The 18,249-nt window shown below is 40.6% G+C and overlaps 1 protein-coding gene across 1 annotated transcript in view; it reads left to right on the forward strand.

Annotated features, from left to right (window-relative positions):
- Nucleotides 1-18,249, forward strand: part of NEK1 (NIMA related kinase 1) — a 150,372-nt gene that overhangs the window by 120,240 nt on the left and 11,883 nt on the right. The window contains exons 20-22 of the mRNA XM_079705795.1: nt 205-292; nt 713-786; nt 1,367-1,462. Of these exons, the coding sequence (XP_079561921.1) occupies nt 205-292; nt 713-786; nt 1,367-1,462 (258 nt within the window). The remainder of the gene's footprint in view (nt 1-204; nt 293-712; nt 787-1,366; nt 1,463-18,249) is intronic.

Consider the following 18,249-nt stretch of genomic DNA (forward strand, 5'->3'; position numbering starts at 1 on the left):
GTTATTGTGTTGTTTTTCTTTTCAGAAACAAATTGATCTAGATTAAACACTTGAAAGCTAATATTACATTGCCATTAACCAGATTTCAAAACTTTTATTTCTTATATTCACATTAACACCTTTCTTTAAATAAAAAACATTTTAGCAATGAAAACGGTAGTTTTTCTTTTAAATTAAAATGTTGCGGGTTTTTTCTCTTTGTAGGTTTATCTGGCAAGGCTGAGACAAATAAGACTGCAGAATTTCAATGAGCGCCAACAGATTAGAGCCAAGCTTCGTGGTGAAAAGGCAGGTTGAAAATCTCTTTTTCAAAAAGTAATTGAATGACATTATAATACACTGAGATTATGTGCCACTAACACAAAATAAAGTCTGATGAAAACAGTGAAAGTCAAAGACCAGAAAACTATACATAATGATACAGTATATCTTATTTATATGACTTAAAATTGATAAGACCTTTTGTTCCAGGGGGATTCTGAGAGGAAAGTGTGAGTGGTACCCATGGGCATATAAAATGGTCCATTTTATATCCTTCTGTTTCTGTCTTTTTTCTCAGTGTCCATAGGAGTTGACGGTTGTGGAGCGTTCAGTTGCAGCTGTGAACGACTTGCCATTTTTCATTTTTAGATGTTAGTTTATTCATGTGAAGTCTACAGTGAGTTTGTGGTTCTATCCTAAGTGGTCTGCTCACTACTTATTTTGTAGAAAGAAGCTGACAGCTCCAAAGGACAGGAAGGAAGTGAGGAGGCTGATGTGAGGCGTAAGAAAGTGGAAGTGCTGAAGGTATGTACTGGAAGTGATACAGGTTTTCCTAGAGGAAATGGAAACCCGAGATAGAAAGTTGTGTTCTTAAGTCTTTCGTAGTAAACCAACTTATTCTCTTGCCTTAACTTTTCTTTCCCTTTTATCCCTCACTTTTCCATTTCTGAAAAATAGCGTTTTTCTCTCTTCATGTCATATTTATGGAGAGCAATTTGATGAAGCCACAGCAAAAATACATGAAACTATCACACAAGTAATCTTAAGAAGAGAAAATGGAAACCCTAAAAGTGAAAAACATTATCTCCATTTCTGTGAAGACAAGTTTGTGCATAATAGTCATAGTTGTAAATTTTTAAATTTTTATTTCCATTTAACTGTGCCTGCATTTATTTTCATTCCAGAAATACTTATTGAGCAGTTGCTGTGTGTTGGCAGCCCGTTTAGGTGCTGGGCATGCGGCTGACGTTTGTGTTCTGGAACCACACACACCCACTTCTTTTTTGGCTAATATGGAAATATTTTTATAGACCTGGAAAAACAGACAGGCAAACCCCACACCTTTCTTTCTGGCACTAGCTGTGCTGATTGTCTTCATTTCCAGGCCCAGGTGAGCGCCCGTGCGGCTGTGCTGAAGGAGCAGCTAGAACGTAGGAGGAAGGAGGCGTACGAGAGAGAGAAGAAGCTGTGGGAGGAACATGTGAGCCTTGCCCCTGTCGTCGTCCTGCCGGGCTCCTGCCCGCCCGCTTTCACTGGGTGCTGCGCCAGCCTTATGGTTCTGTGGTCCTATTTTCTCCCTCTCGTTCCTTTCCCCTACATCTCTCTGTCTCTGTCATCATTTAAGGATGATCCATATGGAAGTTATTTTGGGGTTTGATTTGAGGTGAGAACCCAATGTGTTTTATTTAGTCTTTATCATTGCCAAGTAGCTAATCAGAGTCCCAGCATCACTTAATGCCTGCAACGTTTCTTCTGCCCCTGATCTGCTATGCTGCCTGTGAGAGACTAGACGCCTGTGTGTCCTGGAGGATGAGTCCACATCTGTTGCCCAGGGCCCCGTTGTGCTTGTAATTATGGGTTTAGAATATATTTAATTCTTGGAAGGGTTCTTCCCTCATTTCCCCTTCACTCTTCTTTTTCATTTGTTTTCCTTATTTGCTCTCTTTTTCTCTGAGAGGTACAGTTTAGGGTAATTTTTTTTCTTTTTTCTTTTCTTAAATCCTATTGGGATTTTGATCATACTACCTTAAACCTACAAATTAACTTAAGAAGAACTGACGTGTTTATAATAGTCTTTATCCAGAAGCATGTTAAATATCTACATTTACTCGTATCTTTTATATCTCTTACATAATTTTGATCATTTTTAACTCATACTTGTTATATTTCTTGTAAAGCTAATTTCTTGATGGTTTATAATTCCATTTCTGCTTTTAAACGTTTGTTTTTTTCTAACAGAATAGTGCTGATATTTGGAGAAATTGTTGGGTTTTGCTTATCTCCTATGCAGTGAGTGTGCCTGTTCTACCAATTTTGAGGGGTTTCAGCATGCAACAATATCACTGACAAGCAGTCATGATATACATCATAACAGTAATTTCTACAGTTCATAGTTGATTATTGTATGCAAGGCAGATTATAACCACTGCCCATGGATCGCTTCGCTTACTCCTTACGACTTTACAAAGCAGATAAAGAAAGATAAAACAATTCGATGAGGTCACATTTTCAGGAAGTGTGGAATTGGGATAGGAACCTGTGCCCGTCAGGTATCACAGTCTTAGTATTCATAGGCAGTATGCCTAACTCCCCTGCTTTCTTTTTTTTTTTTTATTTATTTTTTATTAGTTTCTGCTTTATAACAAAGTGAATCAGTCATACATACACATCTGTTCCCACATCCCTTCCCTATTGCGTCTCCCTCCCTCCCACCCTCCCTATCCCACCCCTCCAGGCGGTCACAAAGCACTGAGCTGATCTCCCTGTGCTCTGCGGCTGCTTCCCACTATCTATCCACCTTACATTTGGTAGTGTATATATGTCCATGCCTCTCTCTCACTTTGTCACAGCTTACCCTTCACCCTCCCCATATCCTCAAGTCCGTTCTCAAGTAGGTCTGTGTCTTTATTCCCGATTTTACCCCTAGGTTCTTCATGACATTTTTTTTTTTTAATTCCATATATATGTGTTAGCATACGGTATTTGTCTTTCTCTTTCTGACTTACTTCACTCTGTATGACAGACTCTAGGTCTATCCACCTCATTACAAATAGCTCAGTTTCGTTCCTTTTTATGGCTGAGTAATATTCCATTGTATATATGTGCCACATCTTCTTTATCCATTCATCCGATGATGGACACTTAGGTTGTTTCCAGCTCCGGGCTATTGTGAATAGAGCTGCAATGAACATTTTGGTACATGTCTCTTTTTGAATTATGGTCTTCTCAGGGTATATGCCTAGTAGTGGGATTGCTGGGTCATATGGTAGTTCTATTTTTAGTTTTTTAAGGAACCTCCATACTGTTCTCCATAGTGGCTGTACCAATTCACATTCCCACCAGCAGTGCAAGAGTGTTCCCTTTTCTCCACACCCTCTCCAGCATTTATTGTTTGTAGATTTCTTGATGATGGCCATTCTGACTGGTGTGAGGTGATATCTCATTGTAGTTTTGATTTGCATTTCTCTAATGATTAATGATGTTGAGCATTCTTTCATGTGTTTGTTGGCAGTCTGTATATCTTCTTTGGAGAAATGCCTATTTAAGTCTTCTGCCCGTTTTTGGATTGGGTTGTTTGTTTTTTTGCTATTGAGCTGCATGAGCTGTTTATAAATTTTGGAGATTAATCCTTTGTCAGTTGCTTCATTTGCAAATATTTTCTCCCATTCTGAGGGTTGTCTTTTGGTCTTGTTTATGGTTTCCTTTGCTGTGCAAAAGCTTTGAAGTTTCATTAGGTCCCATTTGTTTATCTTTGTTTTTAGTTCCATTTCTCTAGGAGGTGGGTCCAAAAGGATCTTGCTGTGATTTATGTCATAGAGTGTTCTACCTATGTTTTCCTCTAAGAGTTTGATAGTTTCTGGCCTTACATTTAGGTCTTTAATCCATTTTGAGCTTATTTTTGTGTATGGTGTTAGGGAATGATCTAATCTCATACTTTTACATGTCCCTGTCCAGTTTTCCCAGCACCACTTATTGAAGAGGCTGTCCTTTCTCCACTGTACATTCCTGCCTCCTTTATCAAAGATAAGTTGGCCATATGTGCGTGGGTTTATCTCTGGGCTTTCTATCCTGATCCACTGATCTATCTTTCTGTTTTTATGCCAGTACCACACTGTCTTAATTACTGTAGCTTTGTAGTATAGTCTGAAGTCAGGGAGCCTGATTCCTCCAGCTCCATTTTTCGTTCTTAAGATTGCTTTGGCTATTCGGGGTCTTTTGTTTTCCCAAACAAATTTTGAAATTTTTTGTTCTAGTTCTGTGAAAAATGCCAGTGGTAGTTTGATAGGGATTGCATTGAATCTGTATATTGCTTTGGGTAGTAGAGTCATTTTCACAATATTGATTCTTCCAATCCAGGAGCATGGTATATCTCTCCATCTATTTGTATCATCTTTAATTTCTTTCATCAGTGTCTTATAATTTTCTGCATAAAGGTCTTTTGTCACCTTAGGTAGGTTTATTCCTAGATATTTTATTCTTTTTGTTGCAATGGTAAATGGGAGTGTTTTCTTGATTTCATTTTCAGATTTTTCATCATTAGTGTACAGGAATGCCAGAGATTTCTGTGCATTAATTTTGTATCCTGCTACTTTACCAAATTCATTGATTAGCTCTAGTAGTTTTCTGGTAGCATCTTTAGGATTCTCTATGTATATTATCATGTCATCTGCAAACAGTGACAGCTTTACTTCTTCTTTTCCAATTTGGATTCCTTTTATTTCCTTTTCTTCTCTGATTGCTGTGGCTAAAACTTCCAAAACTAGGTTGAATAAGAGTGGTGAGAGTGGGCAGCCTTGTCTTGTTCCTGATCTTAGTGGAAATGGTTTCAGTTTTTCACCATTGAGAACAATGTTGGCTGTGGGTTTGTCATATATGGCCTTTATTATGTTGAGGAAAGTTCCCTCTATGCCTACTTTCTGCAGGGTTTTTATCATAAATGGGTGTTGAATTTTGTCGAAAGCTTTCTCTGCATCTATTGACATCATCATATGGTTTTTCTCCTTCAACTTGTTAATATGGTGTATCACATTGATTAATTTGCGTATACTGAAGAATCCTTGCATTCCTGGAATAAACCCCAGTTGATCATGGTGTATGATCCTTTTCATGTGCTGTTGGATTCTGTTTGCTAGTATTTTGTTGAGGATTTTTGCATCTATGTTCATCAGTGATATTGGCCTGTAGTTTTCTTTCTTTGTGACATCCTTGCCTGGTTTTGGTATCAAGGTGATGGTGGCCTTGTAGAATGAGTTTGGGAGTGTTCCTTCCTCTGATATTGTTTGGAAGAGTTTGAGAAGGATGGGTGTTAGCTGTTCTCTAAATGTTTGATAGAATTCGCCTGTGAAGCCATCTGGTCCTGGGCTTTTGTTTGATGGAAGATTTTTAATCACAGTTTCAATTTCAGTGCTTGTGATTGGTCTATTCATATTTTCTATTTCTTCCTGAGTCAGTCTTGGTAGGTTGTGCATTTCTAAGAATTTGTCCATTTCTTCCAGGTTGTCCATTTTATTGGCATAGAGTTGCTTATAGTAATCTCTCATGATCTTTTGTATTTCTGCAGTGTCAGTTGTTACTTCTCCTTTTTCATTTCTAATTCTACTGATTTGAGTCTTCTCCCTTCTTTTCTTGATGAGTCTGGCTAATGGTTTGTCAATTTTGTTTATCTTCTCAAAGAACCAGCTTTTAGTTTGGTTGATCTTTGCTATCGTTTCCTTCATTTCTTTTTCATTTATTTCTGATCTGATCTTTATGATTTCTTTCCTTCTGCTAACTTTGGGGGTTTTTTGTTCTTCTTTCTCTAATTGCTTTAGGTGCAGGGTCAGGTTGTTTACTCGAAATGTTTCCTGTTTCTTAAGGTGGGATTGTATTGCTATAAACTTCCCCCTTAGAACTGCTTTTGCTGCGTCCCATAGGTTTTGGGTCGTCGTGTCTCCATTGTCATTTGTTTCTAGGTATTTTTTAATTTCCTCTTTGATTTCTTCAGTGATCACCTCGTTATTGAGTAGTGTATTGTTTAGCCTCCATGTGTTTGTATTTTTTACAGATCTTTTCCTGTAATTGATGTCTAGTCTCATAGCATTGTGGTCGGAAAAGATACTTGATACAATTTCAATTTTCTTAAATTTACCAAGGCTTGATTTGTGACCCAAGATATGATCTATCCTGGAGAATGTTCCATGAGCACTTGAGAAAAATGTGTATTCTGTTGTTTTTGGGTGGAATGTCCTATAAATATCAATTAAGTCCATCTTGTTTAATGTATCATTTAAAGCTTGTGTTTCCTTATTTATTTTCATTTTGGATGATCTGTCCATTGGTGAAAGTGGGGTGTTAAAGTCCCCTACTATGATTGTGTTACTGTCGATTTCCCCTTTTATGGCTGTTAGTATTTGCCTTATGTATTGAGGTGCTCCTATGTTGGGTGCATAAATATTTACAATTGTTATATCTTCTTCTTGGATCGATCCCTTTATCGTTATGTAGTGTCCTTCTTGGTCTCTTCTAATAGTCTTTATTTTAAAGTCTATTTTGTCTGATATAAGAATTGCTACTCCAGCTTTCTTTTGATTTCCATTTGCATGGAATATCTTTTTCCATCCCCTTACTTTCAATCTGTATGTGTCTCTAGGTCTGAAGTGGGTCTCTTGTAGACAGCATATATATGGGTCTTGTTTTTGTATCCATTCAGCCACTCTGTGTCTTTTGGTGGGAGCATTTAGTCCATTTACATTTAAGGTAATTATTGATATGTATGTTTCTATTCCCATTTCCTTAATTGCTTTGGGTTCGTTATTGTAGGTATAGTCCTTCTGTTGTGTTTCTTGCCTAGAGAAGTTCCTTTAGCATTTGTTGTAAAGCTGGTTTGGTGGTGCTGAACTCTCTCAGCTTTTGCTTGTCTGTAAATGTTTTAATTTCTCCATCAAATCTGAATGAGATCCTTGCTGGGTAGAGTAATCTTGGTTGCAGGTTTCTCTCCTTCATCACTTTAATTATGTCCTGCCACTCCCTTCTGGCTTGTAGAGTTTCTGCTGAGAGATCAGCTGTTATCCTGATGGGGATTCCCTTGTGTGTTATTTGTTGTTTTTCCCTTGCTGCTTTTAATATGATTTCTTTGTGTTTAATTTTTGACAGTTTGATTAATATGTGTCTTGGCGTATTTCTCCTTGTATTTATTCTGTATGGGACTCTCTGTGCCTCCTGGACTTGATTAACTATTTCCTTTCCCATATTAGGGAAGTTTTCAACTATAATCTCTTCAAATATTTTCTCAGTCCCTTTCTTTTTCTCTTCTTCTTCTGGAACCCCTATAATTCGAATGTTGGTGCATTTAATGTTGTCCCAGAGGTCTCTGAGACTGTCCTCTATTCTTTTCATTCTTTTTTCTTTATTTTGCTCTGCATCAGTTATTTCCACTATTTTATCTTCCACCTCACTTATCCGTTCTTCTGCCTCAGTTATTCTGCTATTGATCCCATCTAGAGTATTTTTCATTTCATTTATTGTGTTTTTAATCGATGCTTGATTCATCTTTAGTTCTTCTAGGTCCTTGTTAACTGTTTCTTGCATTTTGTCTATCCTATTTCCAAGATTTTGGATCATCTTTACTATCATTATTCTGAATTCTTTTTCAGGTAGACTGCCTATTACCTCTTCATTTGTTAGGTCTGGTAGGTTTTTATCTTGCTCCTTCACCTGCTGTGTGTTTTTCTGCTTTCTCATTTTGCTTATGTTACTGTGTTTTGGGTCTCCTTTTTGCAGGCTGCAGATTCGTAGTTCCCATTGTTTTTGGTGTCTGTCCCCCGTGGCTAAGGTTGTTTCAGTAGGTTGTGTAGGCTTCCTGGTGGGGGGGACTAATGCCTGTGTTCTGGTGGTTGAGGCTCGATCTTGTCTTTCTGGTGGACAGGTCCACGTCTGGTGGTGTGTTTTGGGGTGCCTGTAGCCTTATTATGTTTTTAGGTAGCCTCTCTGCTAATGGGTGGGGTTGTGTTCCTGCCTTGCTAGTTGCTTGGCATAGGGTGACCAGCACTGTAGCTTGCTGGTCGTTGACTGAAGCTGGGTGCTGGTGTTGAGATGGAGATCCCTGGGAGATTTTCGCTGCTTGATATTATGTGGAGCTGGGACGTCTCTTGTGGACCCGTGTCCTGAGGTTGGCTCTCCCACTTCAGAGGCACAGCACTGACTCCTGGCTGCAGCACCAAGAGCCTTTCATCCACCCGGCTCAGAATAACAGTGAGAAAAAGTAGAAAGAAAGAATTAGTAGAAGAAAGAAAGAGAGAGGGAAAGAAAGGAAGAAGGGAAGAAAGGAAGGAAGGAAGGACGAAAGAAAGAAAGGAGGGGGGGAGGGAGGAAGGATGGAAAGACAGAAGGAAAGAAAGGAGGGAGGGAGGGAGGAATGAAAGCAAAAGGAAGAGTGAATGGAAGAAGGGAGGGAGGGAGGGAGGAAGGAAAGAAAGAAAGAAAGACAGGAGGGAGGGAGGGAGGAAGGAAAGAAAAAGAAAGTGGAAAGAAGAAGGGTGGGAGGGAGGGAGGGAGGAAAGAAAAAGAAAGAAGGAAAGGAGGAGCGGAGGGAGGGAGGGAGGAAGGGAAGGTAGGAAAAAAAGAAAGAGCAGGTAAAGTAAAATAGAATAAAGTATGAAATATAGTAGCGTTATTAAAATTAAAAAGTAATTATTGAAAAAAAAAACACGGACCGATAGAACCCTGGGACATATTGTGGAAGCAAAGCTATACAGAGAGAATCTTACACAGAAGATTACACATACACATTCACAAAAAGAGAGCAGGGGGAAAAATCAAAAATCTTGCTCTTCAAGTCCACCTCCTCGATTTGGGATAATTCGTTGTAAAAAGAGGAAAAGGGCGAGAAGTCTGAAATCTTGCTAAGTCCACCTCCTTAATTTGGGATAATTCGTTGTAAAAAGGGGGGAAAGTCTTAAATCTTGTCCTCAAAGTCCACTTCCTCAATTTGGGATGATTCGCTGTCCATTCATACACTCCACAGACGCAGGGCACATCAAATGGACCGTGGAGCTTTAATCCACTGCCTCGGAGGCTGCACAGAGAGATTTCCCTGTCTCTGCTCTCACAATTCCCGGGTCTCAGCCTTGGACCTGGCCCCGCCTCTCCGCATAGGTCGCCGGAGGGCGTCCGTTCTTCGCTCAGACAGGACGGGTTTAAAGGAGCCGCTGATTCGGGGGCTCTGGCTCACTCAGGCAGAGGGGAGGGAGGGGAATGCCCTCTCCTCGCGCACCAGGCAACAAAAGGGAAAAAAGTCTCTTGCCTCTCCGGTAGCTCCAGACCCTTTCCTCGGACTCCCTCCGGGCTAGCACTAACCCCTTCAAGCTCTCTTCCTGCCGCCAGCCCCAGTCCTCTCCCTGCGCTCCGACTGAAAGCCGATACCCGAGCCTCAGCTCCCAGCCCCGCCCGCCCCGGCGGCGAGCAGACAAGCCTCTCGGGCTGGTGTGTGCCTGAGGGCACCGATCCTCTGTGCCAAAATCTCTCTGCTTTGCCCTCCGCACCCCTGTTGCTGTCCGCTACTCCGAAGCTTTCCCCCTCCGCCACCTGCAGTCTCCGCCCGCGAAGGGGCTTGTAGTGTGTAGAAACCTTCCCTCCTTCACGGCTCCCTCCCACTGGTGCAGGTCCCGTCCATATCCTATTGTCTCTGTTTATTCTTTTTTTCTTTTGACCTACCCAGGTATGTGGGGAGTTTCTTGCCTTTTGGGGGGTCTGAGGTCTTCTGTCAGCGTTCAGTAGGTGTTCTGTTGGAGTTGTTCCACGTGTAGATGAATTTCTGATGTATCTGTGGGGAGGAAGGTGATATCCGCGTCTTACTCTTCCGCCATCCTCCTCCGGCTCCTCCCCCCTGCTTTCTTTAAGTTTTGCTTTTTATTACCACTTTATTCTTACTGCATTGGCCAGAACTTCTAGGACAGAGTTAAATAGTAATAGGGATAATACTATTGTTCCTGTCTTTAATGGAAGTACTTTAGTCATTTCTCTGTTATGTATGGTAAAATAGTAAGGAATATAATTTTATGTCTGGGTTTTACAGTTTTTATCAGACTTGTGTTTTGGCATTTTATCAGATATCTTTTGTGTTCTCTCTTTTTTTTTTTTTTTTTTTTTGTGGTACGCGGGCCTCTCACTGTTGTGGCCTCTCCCGCCGCGGAGCACAGGCTCCGGACGCACAGGCTCAGCGGCTATGGCTCACAGGCCCAGCCGCTCCACGGCATGTGGGATCCTCCCGGACCGGGGCACGAACCCGCGACCCCCACACCGGCAGGCAGACCCCCAACCACTGTGCCACCAGGGAAGCCCTGTGTTATCTCTTAATATGATTGTATTTCTTCTGAATCCACCCATTGATGTCATATACAGGGAGATTCTCTTACCATATTCCTAAAGAAAAAGAACCATTTAGCTATGAAGCATGAGTGAAAGGGTCAGAACTCCAGAAATCAGAATAAGTCTAAGGGTTTTCTGATAGTTCCCTTTCGTTTTCTGCTCCCAGCAATTTTGATTTCTCCACCCTGCGCTAGTTAACGTTTTTCTCTGTAGTTTCCAGAGTCCAATAGTGGAGAACTCTCGTTTTGTTTGCCATGTCATGAACAATTCTTGATTATGAGACAATAACTGTCACGGGGTATCTCATCTTCCTCCCAAATCATAATTACTGTTATCTGGCACTTATCTTCTGGCCTACTGGTCCCAGTCTTACCTGGCTTCAGATTGTTATGCTCTTTAAATCATGTTTTAATTCTAGTGTTTTTTACTTCCCCCCTTTCTTTTTTTTTTTTGAATTTCATTTAAAAAATTTTTTTATATAGCAGGTTCTTATTAGTTATCTATTTTATACATATTAGTGTATATATGTCAATCCCAATCACCCAATTCATCCCAACACCACCCCCGCCACTTTCGCCCCTTGGTGTCCATACATTTGTTCTCTACATCTGTGTCTCTATTTCTGCCCTGCAGACGAGTTCATCTGTACCATTTTTCTAGGTTCTCCATATATGCATTAATATACCATATTTGTTTTTCTCCTTCTGACTTACTTCACTCTGTATGACAGTCTCTAGGTCCAGCCACGTCTCTACAAATGACCCAGTTTCGTTCCTTTTATTGGCTGAGTAATATTGCATTATATATATGTACCACATCTTCTTTATCCATTCGTCTGTCGATGGGCATTTAGGTTGCTTCCATGACCTGGCCATTGTAAATAGGGCTGCAGTGAACATTGGGGTGCATGTGTCTTTTTGAATTATGGTTTTCTCTAGGTATATGGCCAGTAGTGGGATTGCTGGATCATATGGTAATTCTACTTTTAGTTTTTTAAGGAACCTTCATACTGTTCTCCATAGTGGCTGTATCAATTTACATTCCCACCAACAGTGCAAGAGGGTTCCCTTTTCTCCAACCCTCTCCATCATTTATTGTTTATAGATTTTCTGATGATGCCCATTCTGACTGGTGTGAGGTGATACGTCATTGTGGTTTTGATTTACATTTCTCTAATAATTAGTGATGTTGCGCAGCTTTTCATGTGCTTCTTGGCCATCAGTATGTCTTCTTTGGAGAAATGTCTATTTAGGTCTTCTGCCCATTTTTGGATTGGGTTGTTTGTTTTTTTTAATATTGAACTGCATGAGCTGTTTATATATTTTGGAGATTAATCCTTTGTCTGTTGATTCGTTTGCAAATATTTTCTCCCATTCTGAGGGTTGTCTTTTCACCTTGTTTATGGTTTCCTTTGCTGTGCAAAAGCTTTTGAGTTTCATTAGGTCCCATTTGTTTATTTTTGTTTTTATTTCCATTACTCTAGGAGGCGGATCAAAAAAGATCTTGCTGTGATTTATGTCAAAGTGTGTTCTTCCTATGTTTTCCTATAAGAATTTTATACTGTCTGGCCTAACATTTAGGTCTCTAATCCATTTTGAGTTTATTTTTATGTATGGTATTAGAGAGTGTTCTAATTTCATTCTTTTACATGTAGCTGTCCAGTTTTCCCAGCACCACTTATTGAGGAGGCTGTCTTTTCTCCTTTGTATATACTTGCCTCCTTTTTCATAGATTAGTTGACCATAGGTGTGTGGGTTTATCTCTGGGCTTTCTATCCTGTTCCATTGATCTATATTTCTCTTTTTGTGTCAGTACCATATTGTCTTGATTTCTGTAGCTTTGTAGTATAGTCTGAAGTCAGGGAGTCTGATTCTTCCAGCTCTATTTATTTCCCCTCAAGACTGCTTTGGCTATTCGGGGTCTTTTGTGTCTCCATACAAATTTTAAGACTTTTTGTTCTAGTTCTGTAAAAAATGCCACTGGTAATTTGATAGGGATTGCATTGAATCTGTAGATTGCTTTGGGTAGTATAGTCATTTTCACAATATTGATTCTTCCAATCCAAGAAAATGGTATATCTCTCCACCTATTTGTATCATCTTTCATTTCTTTCACCAGTGTCTTATAGTTTTCTGCATACAGGTCTTTTGTCTCCCTAGGTAGGTTCATTCCTAGGTATTTTATTCTTTTTGTTGCAGTGGTAAATGGGAGGGTTTACTTAATTTCTCTTTCAGATTTTTCATCATTAGTGTATAGGGATGCAAGAGATTTCTGTGCATTAATTTTGTATCCTGAAACTTTACCAAATTCATTGATGAGCTCTAGTAATTTTCTGGTGGCATCTTTAGGATTCTCTATGCATAGTATCATGTCATCTGCCAACAGTGACAGTTTTACTTCTTTTCCAATTTGTATTCCTTTTATTTCTTTTTCTTCTCTCATTGCCATGGCTAGGACTTCCAAAACTATGTTGAATAATAGTGGCGAGAGTGGACCTCCTTGTCTTGTTCCTGATCTTAGAGGAAATGCTTTCAGTTTTTCATCATTGAGAATGATGTTGGCTGCGGGTTTGTCGTATATGGCCTTCATTATGTTGGGATAAGTTCCCTCTTTGCCCACTTTCTGGAGATTTTTTATCATAAATGGGTGTTGAATTTTGTCAAAAGCTTTTTCTGCATCTATTGAGATGATCATATGGTTTTTATTCTTCAATTTGTTAATATGGTGTATCATCACATTGATTGATTTGCGTATATTGAAGAATCCTTGCATCCTGGGATAAATCCCACTTGATCATGGTGTATGATCTTTTTAATATGTTGTTAGATTCTGTTTGCTAGTGTTTTGTTGAAGATTTTTGCATCTGTAATCACCAGTGATATTGGTGTGTAATATTCCTTTTTTGTCGTGTCTTTGTCTGGTTTTTGTATCACGGTGATGGTGGCCTCATAGAATGAGTTTGGGAGTGTTCCTTCCTCTGCAATTTCCTGGAAGAGTTTGAGAAGGATGGGTGTTAGCTCTTCTCTAAATGTTTGCTAGAATTCACCTGTGAAGCCATCTGGTCCTGGACTTTTGTTTGTTGGAAGATTTTTAATCACAGTTTCAATTTCATTACTTGTGATTGGTCTGTTCATATTTTCTGTTTCTTCCTGCTTCAGTCTTGGAAGGTTATAGCTTTCTAATAATTTGTCCATTTCTTCCAGGTTGTCCATTTTATTGGCATAGAATTGCTTGTCTCTTAGGATGCTTTGTATTTCTGTGGTGTCTGTTGTAATCTCTCCTTTTTTATTTCTAATTTTATTGATTTGAGTCCTCTCCCTCTTTTTCTTGATGAGTCTGGCTAATAGTTTATCAATTTTGTGTATCTTCTCAACAACCAGCTTTTAGTTTTATTGATCTTTGCTCTTGTTTCCTTCATTTCTTTTTCATTTATTTCTGCTCTGATATTTATGATTTCTTTCCTTCTGCTAACTTTGGGTTTTGTTTGTTCTTTCTCTAGTTCCTTTAGGTGTAAGGTTATAGATTGAGATTTTTTTTTGTTTCTTGAGGTAGGCTTGTATTGCTATAAACTTCCCTCTTAGAACTGCTTTTGCTGCATCCCATAGGTTTTGAATTGTCGTGTTTTCATTGTCATTTGTCTCTATGTATTTTTTGATTTCCTCTTTGATTTCTTCAGTGATCTCTTGGTTATTTAGTAACGTATTGTTTAACCTCCATGTGTTGGTGTTTTTTACGTTTTTTTCCCTGTAATTTCTAATCTCATAGCATTGTGTTCAGAAAAGATGCTTGATATGATTTCAGTTTTCTTAAATTTACTGAGGCTTGATTTGTGACCCAAGATGTGATCTATGCTGGAGAATATTCCATGTGCACTTGAGAAGAAAGTGTAATCTGCTGTTTTTGGATGGAATGTCCTAAAAATATCATAAAACCTATCTGGTCTTATGTGTCATTTAAAGCTTATGTTTCCTTATTAATTTTCTGTTTGGATGATCTGTCCATTGGTGTAAGTGAGGTGTTAAAGTCCCCCACTACTATTGTGTTACTGCTGATTTCCTCTTTTATAGCTGTTAGCAGTTGCCTTATATATTGAGGTGCTCCTGTGTTAGGTACATATATATTTATAATTGTTATATCTTCTTGGGTTGATCCCTTGATCACTATGTAGTGTCCTTTCTTGTCTGTTGTAACATTCTTTATTTTAAAGTCTATTTTATCTGATACGAGTATTGCTACTCCAGCTCTCTTTTGATTTCCATTTGCATGGAATGTCTTTTTCTGTCCTGTCACTTTCAGTCTGTATGTGTCCCTAGTTCTGAAGTGGGTCTCTTGTTGACAGCATATAGATGGGTCTTGTTTCTGTATCCATTCAGCGAGCCTTGTCTTCTGGTTGGAGCATTTAATCCATTCATGTTTAAGGTAATTATCAATATGTATGTTCCTATTACCATTTTCTTAATTGTTTTGGGTTTGTGTTTGTAGCTCTTTTCTTCTCTTGTGTTTTCCACTTAGAGAAGTTCCTTTAGCATTTGTTGTAAGGCTGGTTTGGTGGTGCTGAATTCTCTTAGCTTTTGCTTGTCTGTAAAGCTTTTGATTTCTCCATCGAATCTGAATGAGATCCTTGCTGGGTAGAGTAATCTTGGTTGTAGTTTCTTCCCTTTCATCACTTTAAATATATCATGCCACTCCCTTCTAGTTTGTAGAGTTTCTGCTGAGAAATCAGCTATTAACCTTATGGGAGTTCCTTGTAAGTTATTTGTCATTTTTCCCTTGCTGCTTTCAGTAATTTTTCTTTGTTTTTAATTTTTGTCAGTTTGATTACTGTGTGTCTCAGTGTGTTTCTCCTTGGGTTTATCTTGCCTGGCACTCTTTGCGCCTTCTGGACTTCGGTGGCTATTTCCTTTCCCATGTTAGGGAAGTTTTCGTTTATAATCTCTACAAGTATTTTCTCGAGTCCTTTCTCTCTCTCTTCTCCTTCTAGGACCCCTGTAATGTGAATGTTGTTGCGTTTAATGTCTCAGAGGCCTCTTAGGCTGTCTTCATTTCTTCTCATTTTTTTTTTTTTTTATTCTATTCCATGGCAGTGAATTCCATCATTCTGTCTTCCAGGTCACTTACCTGTTCTTCTGCCTCAGTTATTCTGCTATTGGTTCCTTCCAGTGTAGTTTTCATTTCAGTTACAGTATTGTTCATCTCTGTTTGTTTGTTCTTTAATGCTTCTAGGTCTTTGTTAAACAATTCTTGCATCTTCTCAATCTTTGCCTCCATTCCTTTTCCGAGGTCCTGGATCATCTTCACTGTCATTATTCTGAACTCTTTTTCTTGGAAGGTTGCCTATCTCCACTTCATTTAGTTGTTTTTCTGGGGTTTTATCTTGTTCCTTCATCTGGTACATAGCCCTCTGCCTTTTCATCTTGTCTGTCTTTCTGTGAATGTAGTTTTTGTTCCACAGGCTGCAGGATTGTAGTTCTTTTTTCTTCTGCTGTCTGCCCTCTGGCCTATTTCCCCCTTTCTTTTCCTTTGTTTCACACATAGCATGCATAGGGTGTGAGTCTGAAATAATTGCTGTGCTAAGTTATTGCCTCTTCTGCAGGAGAACGTTGTAGCAACCACATTTGTCAGAAGTAGAAATATCTCATCTTCATAGTCAGAGCTAGTAATTTGTCCTCCTAGCCAAATCCTTTCAGACTTACCTGATGTGGAAAAGGGGGTGAGCCTGCCTTTGGTGGCCCCTGTATAGTGGAGTGGGGAACGGTCTACTTTTGTTCTCCTGAGCCCAGGAAACAGAAACATTTCGTCCTTTGCTGATTTGCACAGTGGGGCAGTTTCTATCAGTATGAAACCGCCTGTGTATCCTTTTTAATCAGCTCTCCTTGGGTTGAGCCTGCTGCTGTCCTCCTTGTGTTCAGCTGCAGGGTCTCAGTTGCAAGCTGTAAGGGCCGTCGCTCCCTCCTAGTTTATAGCTTAGTCTTTAGTAATCCGCTCTGGCCGTCTGCATAGCACATGAAGGTGATTGTGCGAGCAAGGTAGCCATTAAATACAATGAGGAGCTTATGCTTAGTGCACATTGGCCTTATTTTAAGAGTGTGATCCGTCATGCAGAACTACACGGGGCCTCAGAGCATTTGCTGACAGCAGCCTGCGTGGTGACGCCCTGGAGCCTTAGAGGTGGGTCAGTGCTCCACATCCCTCCCTCGGTGTGCATGCAGAGGCCCTCACTGTGCTGCCTGTTTATACACCTTGTACGGTTCCTCACACACGGTGGAGCGAATGGCTGTGTCATCGTTCATGTTGTGTTTGGCACGTGGGACCCTGGAGTAGCACCTTGATCACTGGGAGATGTTTCCTTTTCTCCCAGTCACATAGGCACCGCGCACGTTAGTGATTTAGAACGTTACGCTTCTAACAGCTCAAGTTAGTATATCTCAGAGAACACAAGCATGAGCTTTGTCATTATATTTCTTTCCCAAAACCTGCCCTTGGTGGGTTGAAACATAGCCCACAAGCATGTTGAAACGTGGTCTTGGGCACGTCTGGTAAGATGGTTTTCTAAAGCGCAGTTCCCCAAGCAGGCTTCCTTTCTATCGCTTGTTCCTCTCTGTCCTGCCCGTTGGATGAGGTTGTGACCCCTGTCATCTAAGCTGTCACAGCCTGGTGCCCAGTCTGCACACTTCTTTGCATCAATTCAGGCGTCATGTTGGTGAAAGTCTGCTCCTTGGTTAGGTCAGAGACTGTGTTTTGAATATGTTGACTTCCTCTTTTACTGCATCTCAGTCTTTGTTGTGTATTTCATGTCTGTGTTTGTCCCATTCTTTGGACACAGGCCTACAAGCTTCCCCCAGGGTGGACACACTCCCCATCTTGGCTACCTCAGAATCTCCTATCCTTAGTCTTGCCGTCTGATCTCATCCATCTCAGTAGACACATCCTGAGGTCACTTTGGAATCATGCTCTCTGAGCCAGGTCTCACTGGATATTAACAGAGTTCCAGAGATCTCTGAGATGTATGTTTGACATCAAAGGATTCAAGAACATCGAAGAGAATCAGGGTTCCCCTTACGCCGAGGAATCCTCTGATGGTCTTCCTCACCTCGAGCTGCCTTTCCCTAAGCAGCCGGAGCAGAGGGGTGTCAGTTGCTGGAGGCGGGGCGGGGGCGGGGCGGGGGAGGGGTGGGGGCGGGGCGGGGGAACGCCTCTGGAAGCACTGTGAGGCGTCACGTTCCCGCAAGTGTACTTACAGACTGTGTCCAGTCGTGCTTTGGCTGTGAGCAGGTACTCTGCGTTCTTGCCGTAAGACCTTCATTGCTGGGCAGCTGCACACGTGCACAGCAGGAATTCTGACCCCTCACATGGCAGCTGGAGCCTGGCTTCTTCTGCCAGAGGCTGCCCTAGACCTCATACACCCACCAGTACACTTGCACGAGCAACCACATGCTTATAGTACAGTCCAGGCCAAGTTCCCTTAGAAGTCTCGGCTCTCTAAGCCATGTAAAACCAGTGTCAATTTTTTTAAATCTTAATGCTAGATCTGTCTTAGATAGTTCTAAAGTGCACACGAATGACAGATTTTATGGCTATATTCCTGATAGATAATACTAGTTCCTAGTGCACACAAATGTGTATCTCCTCATGTTTCTTCACAAAGGTTTTTACTGTGGCGACGTCCATTAAACTGTGGCAGTGAGCCTGGCTTTTGAGGTGCAGCAGGCAAGCAGCCCCCTTTCGTTTGGGAGAATTAGTTCATTGTGTGCACTTTTGGAAAGACTGTCGAACAAGGTGCCCTGGCTTCTCCCAGCTGAGGGACAGGCCGGTGATCTAAGGTGGACCAGCCGGACCTTCTCCAGGGCGTGAAGTTTGAGCAGGTTGGAAGTTGGAGTGGACTTAATCAAGAGAGAGAACCTGGTGAAGCCAGGAGTGAGCTTC

The sequence above is a fragment of the Hyperoodon ampullatus genome (genome assembly GCF_949752795.1).
Source record: "Hyperoodon ampullatus genome assembly, chromosome: 6".
NCBI lineage: Eukaryota > Metazoa > Chordata > Mammalia > Artiodactyla > Ziphiidae > Hyperoodon > Hyperoodon ampullatus.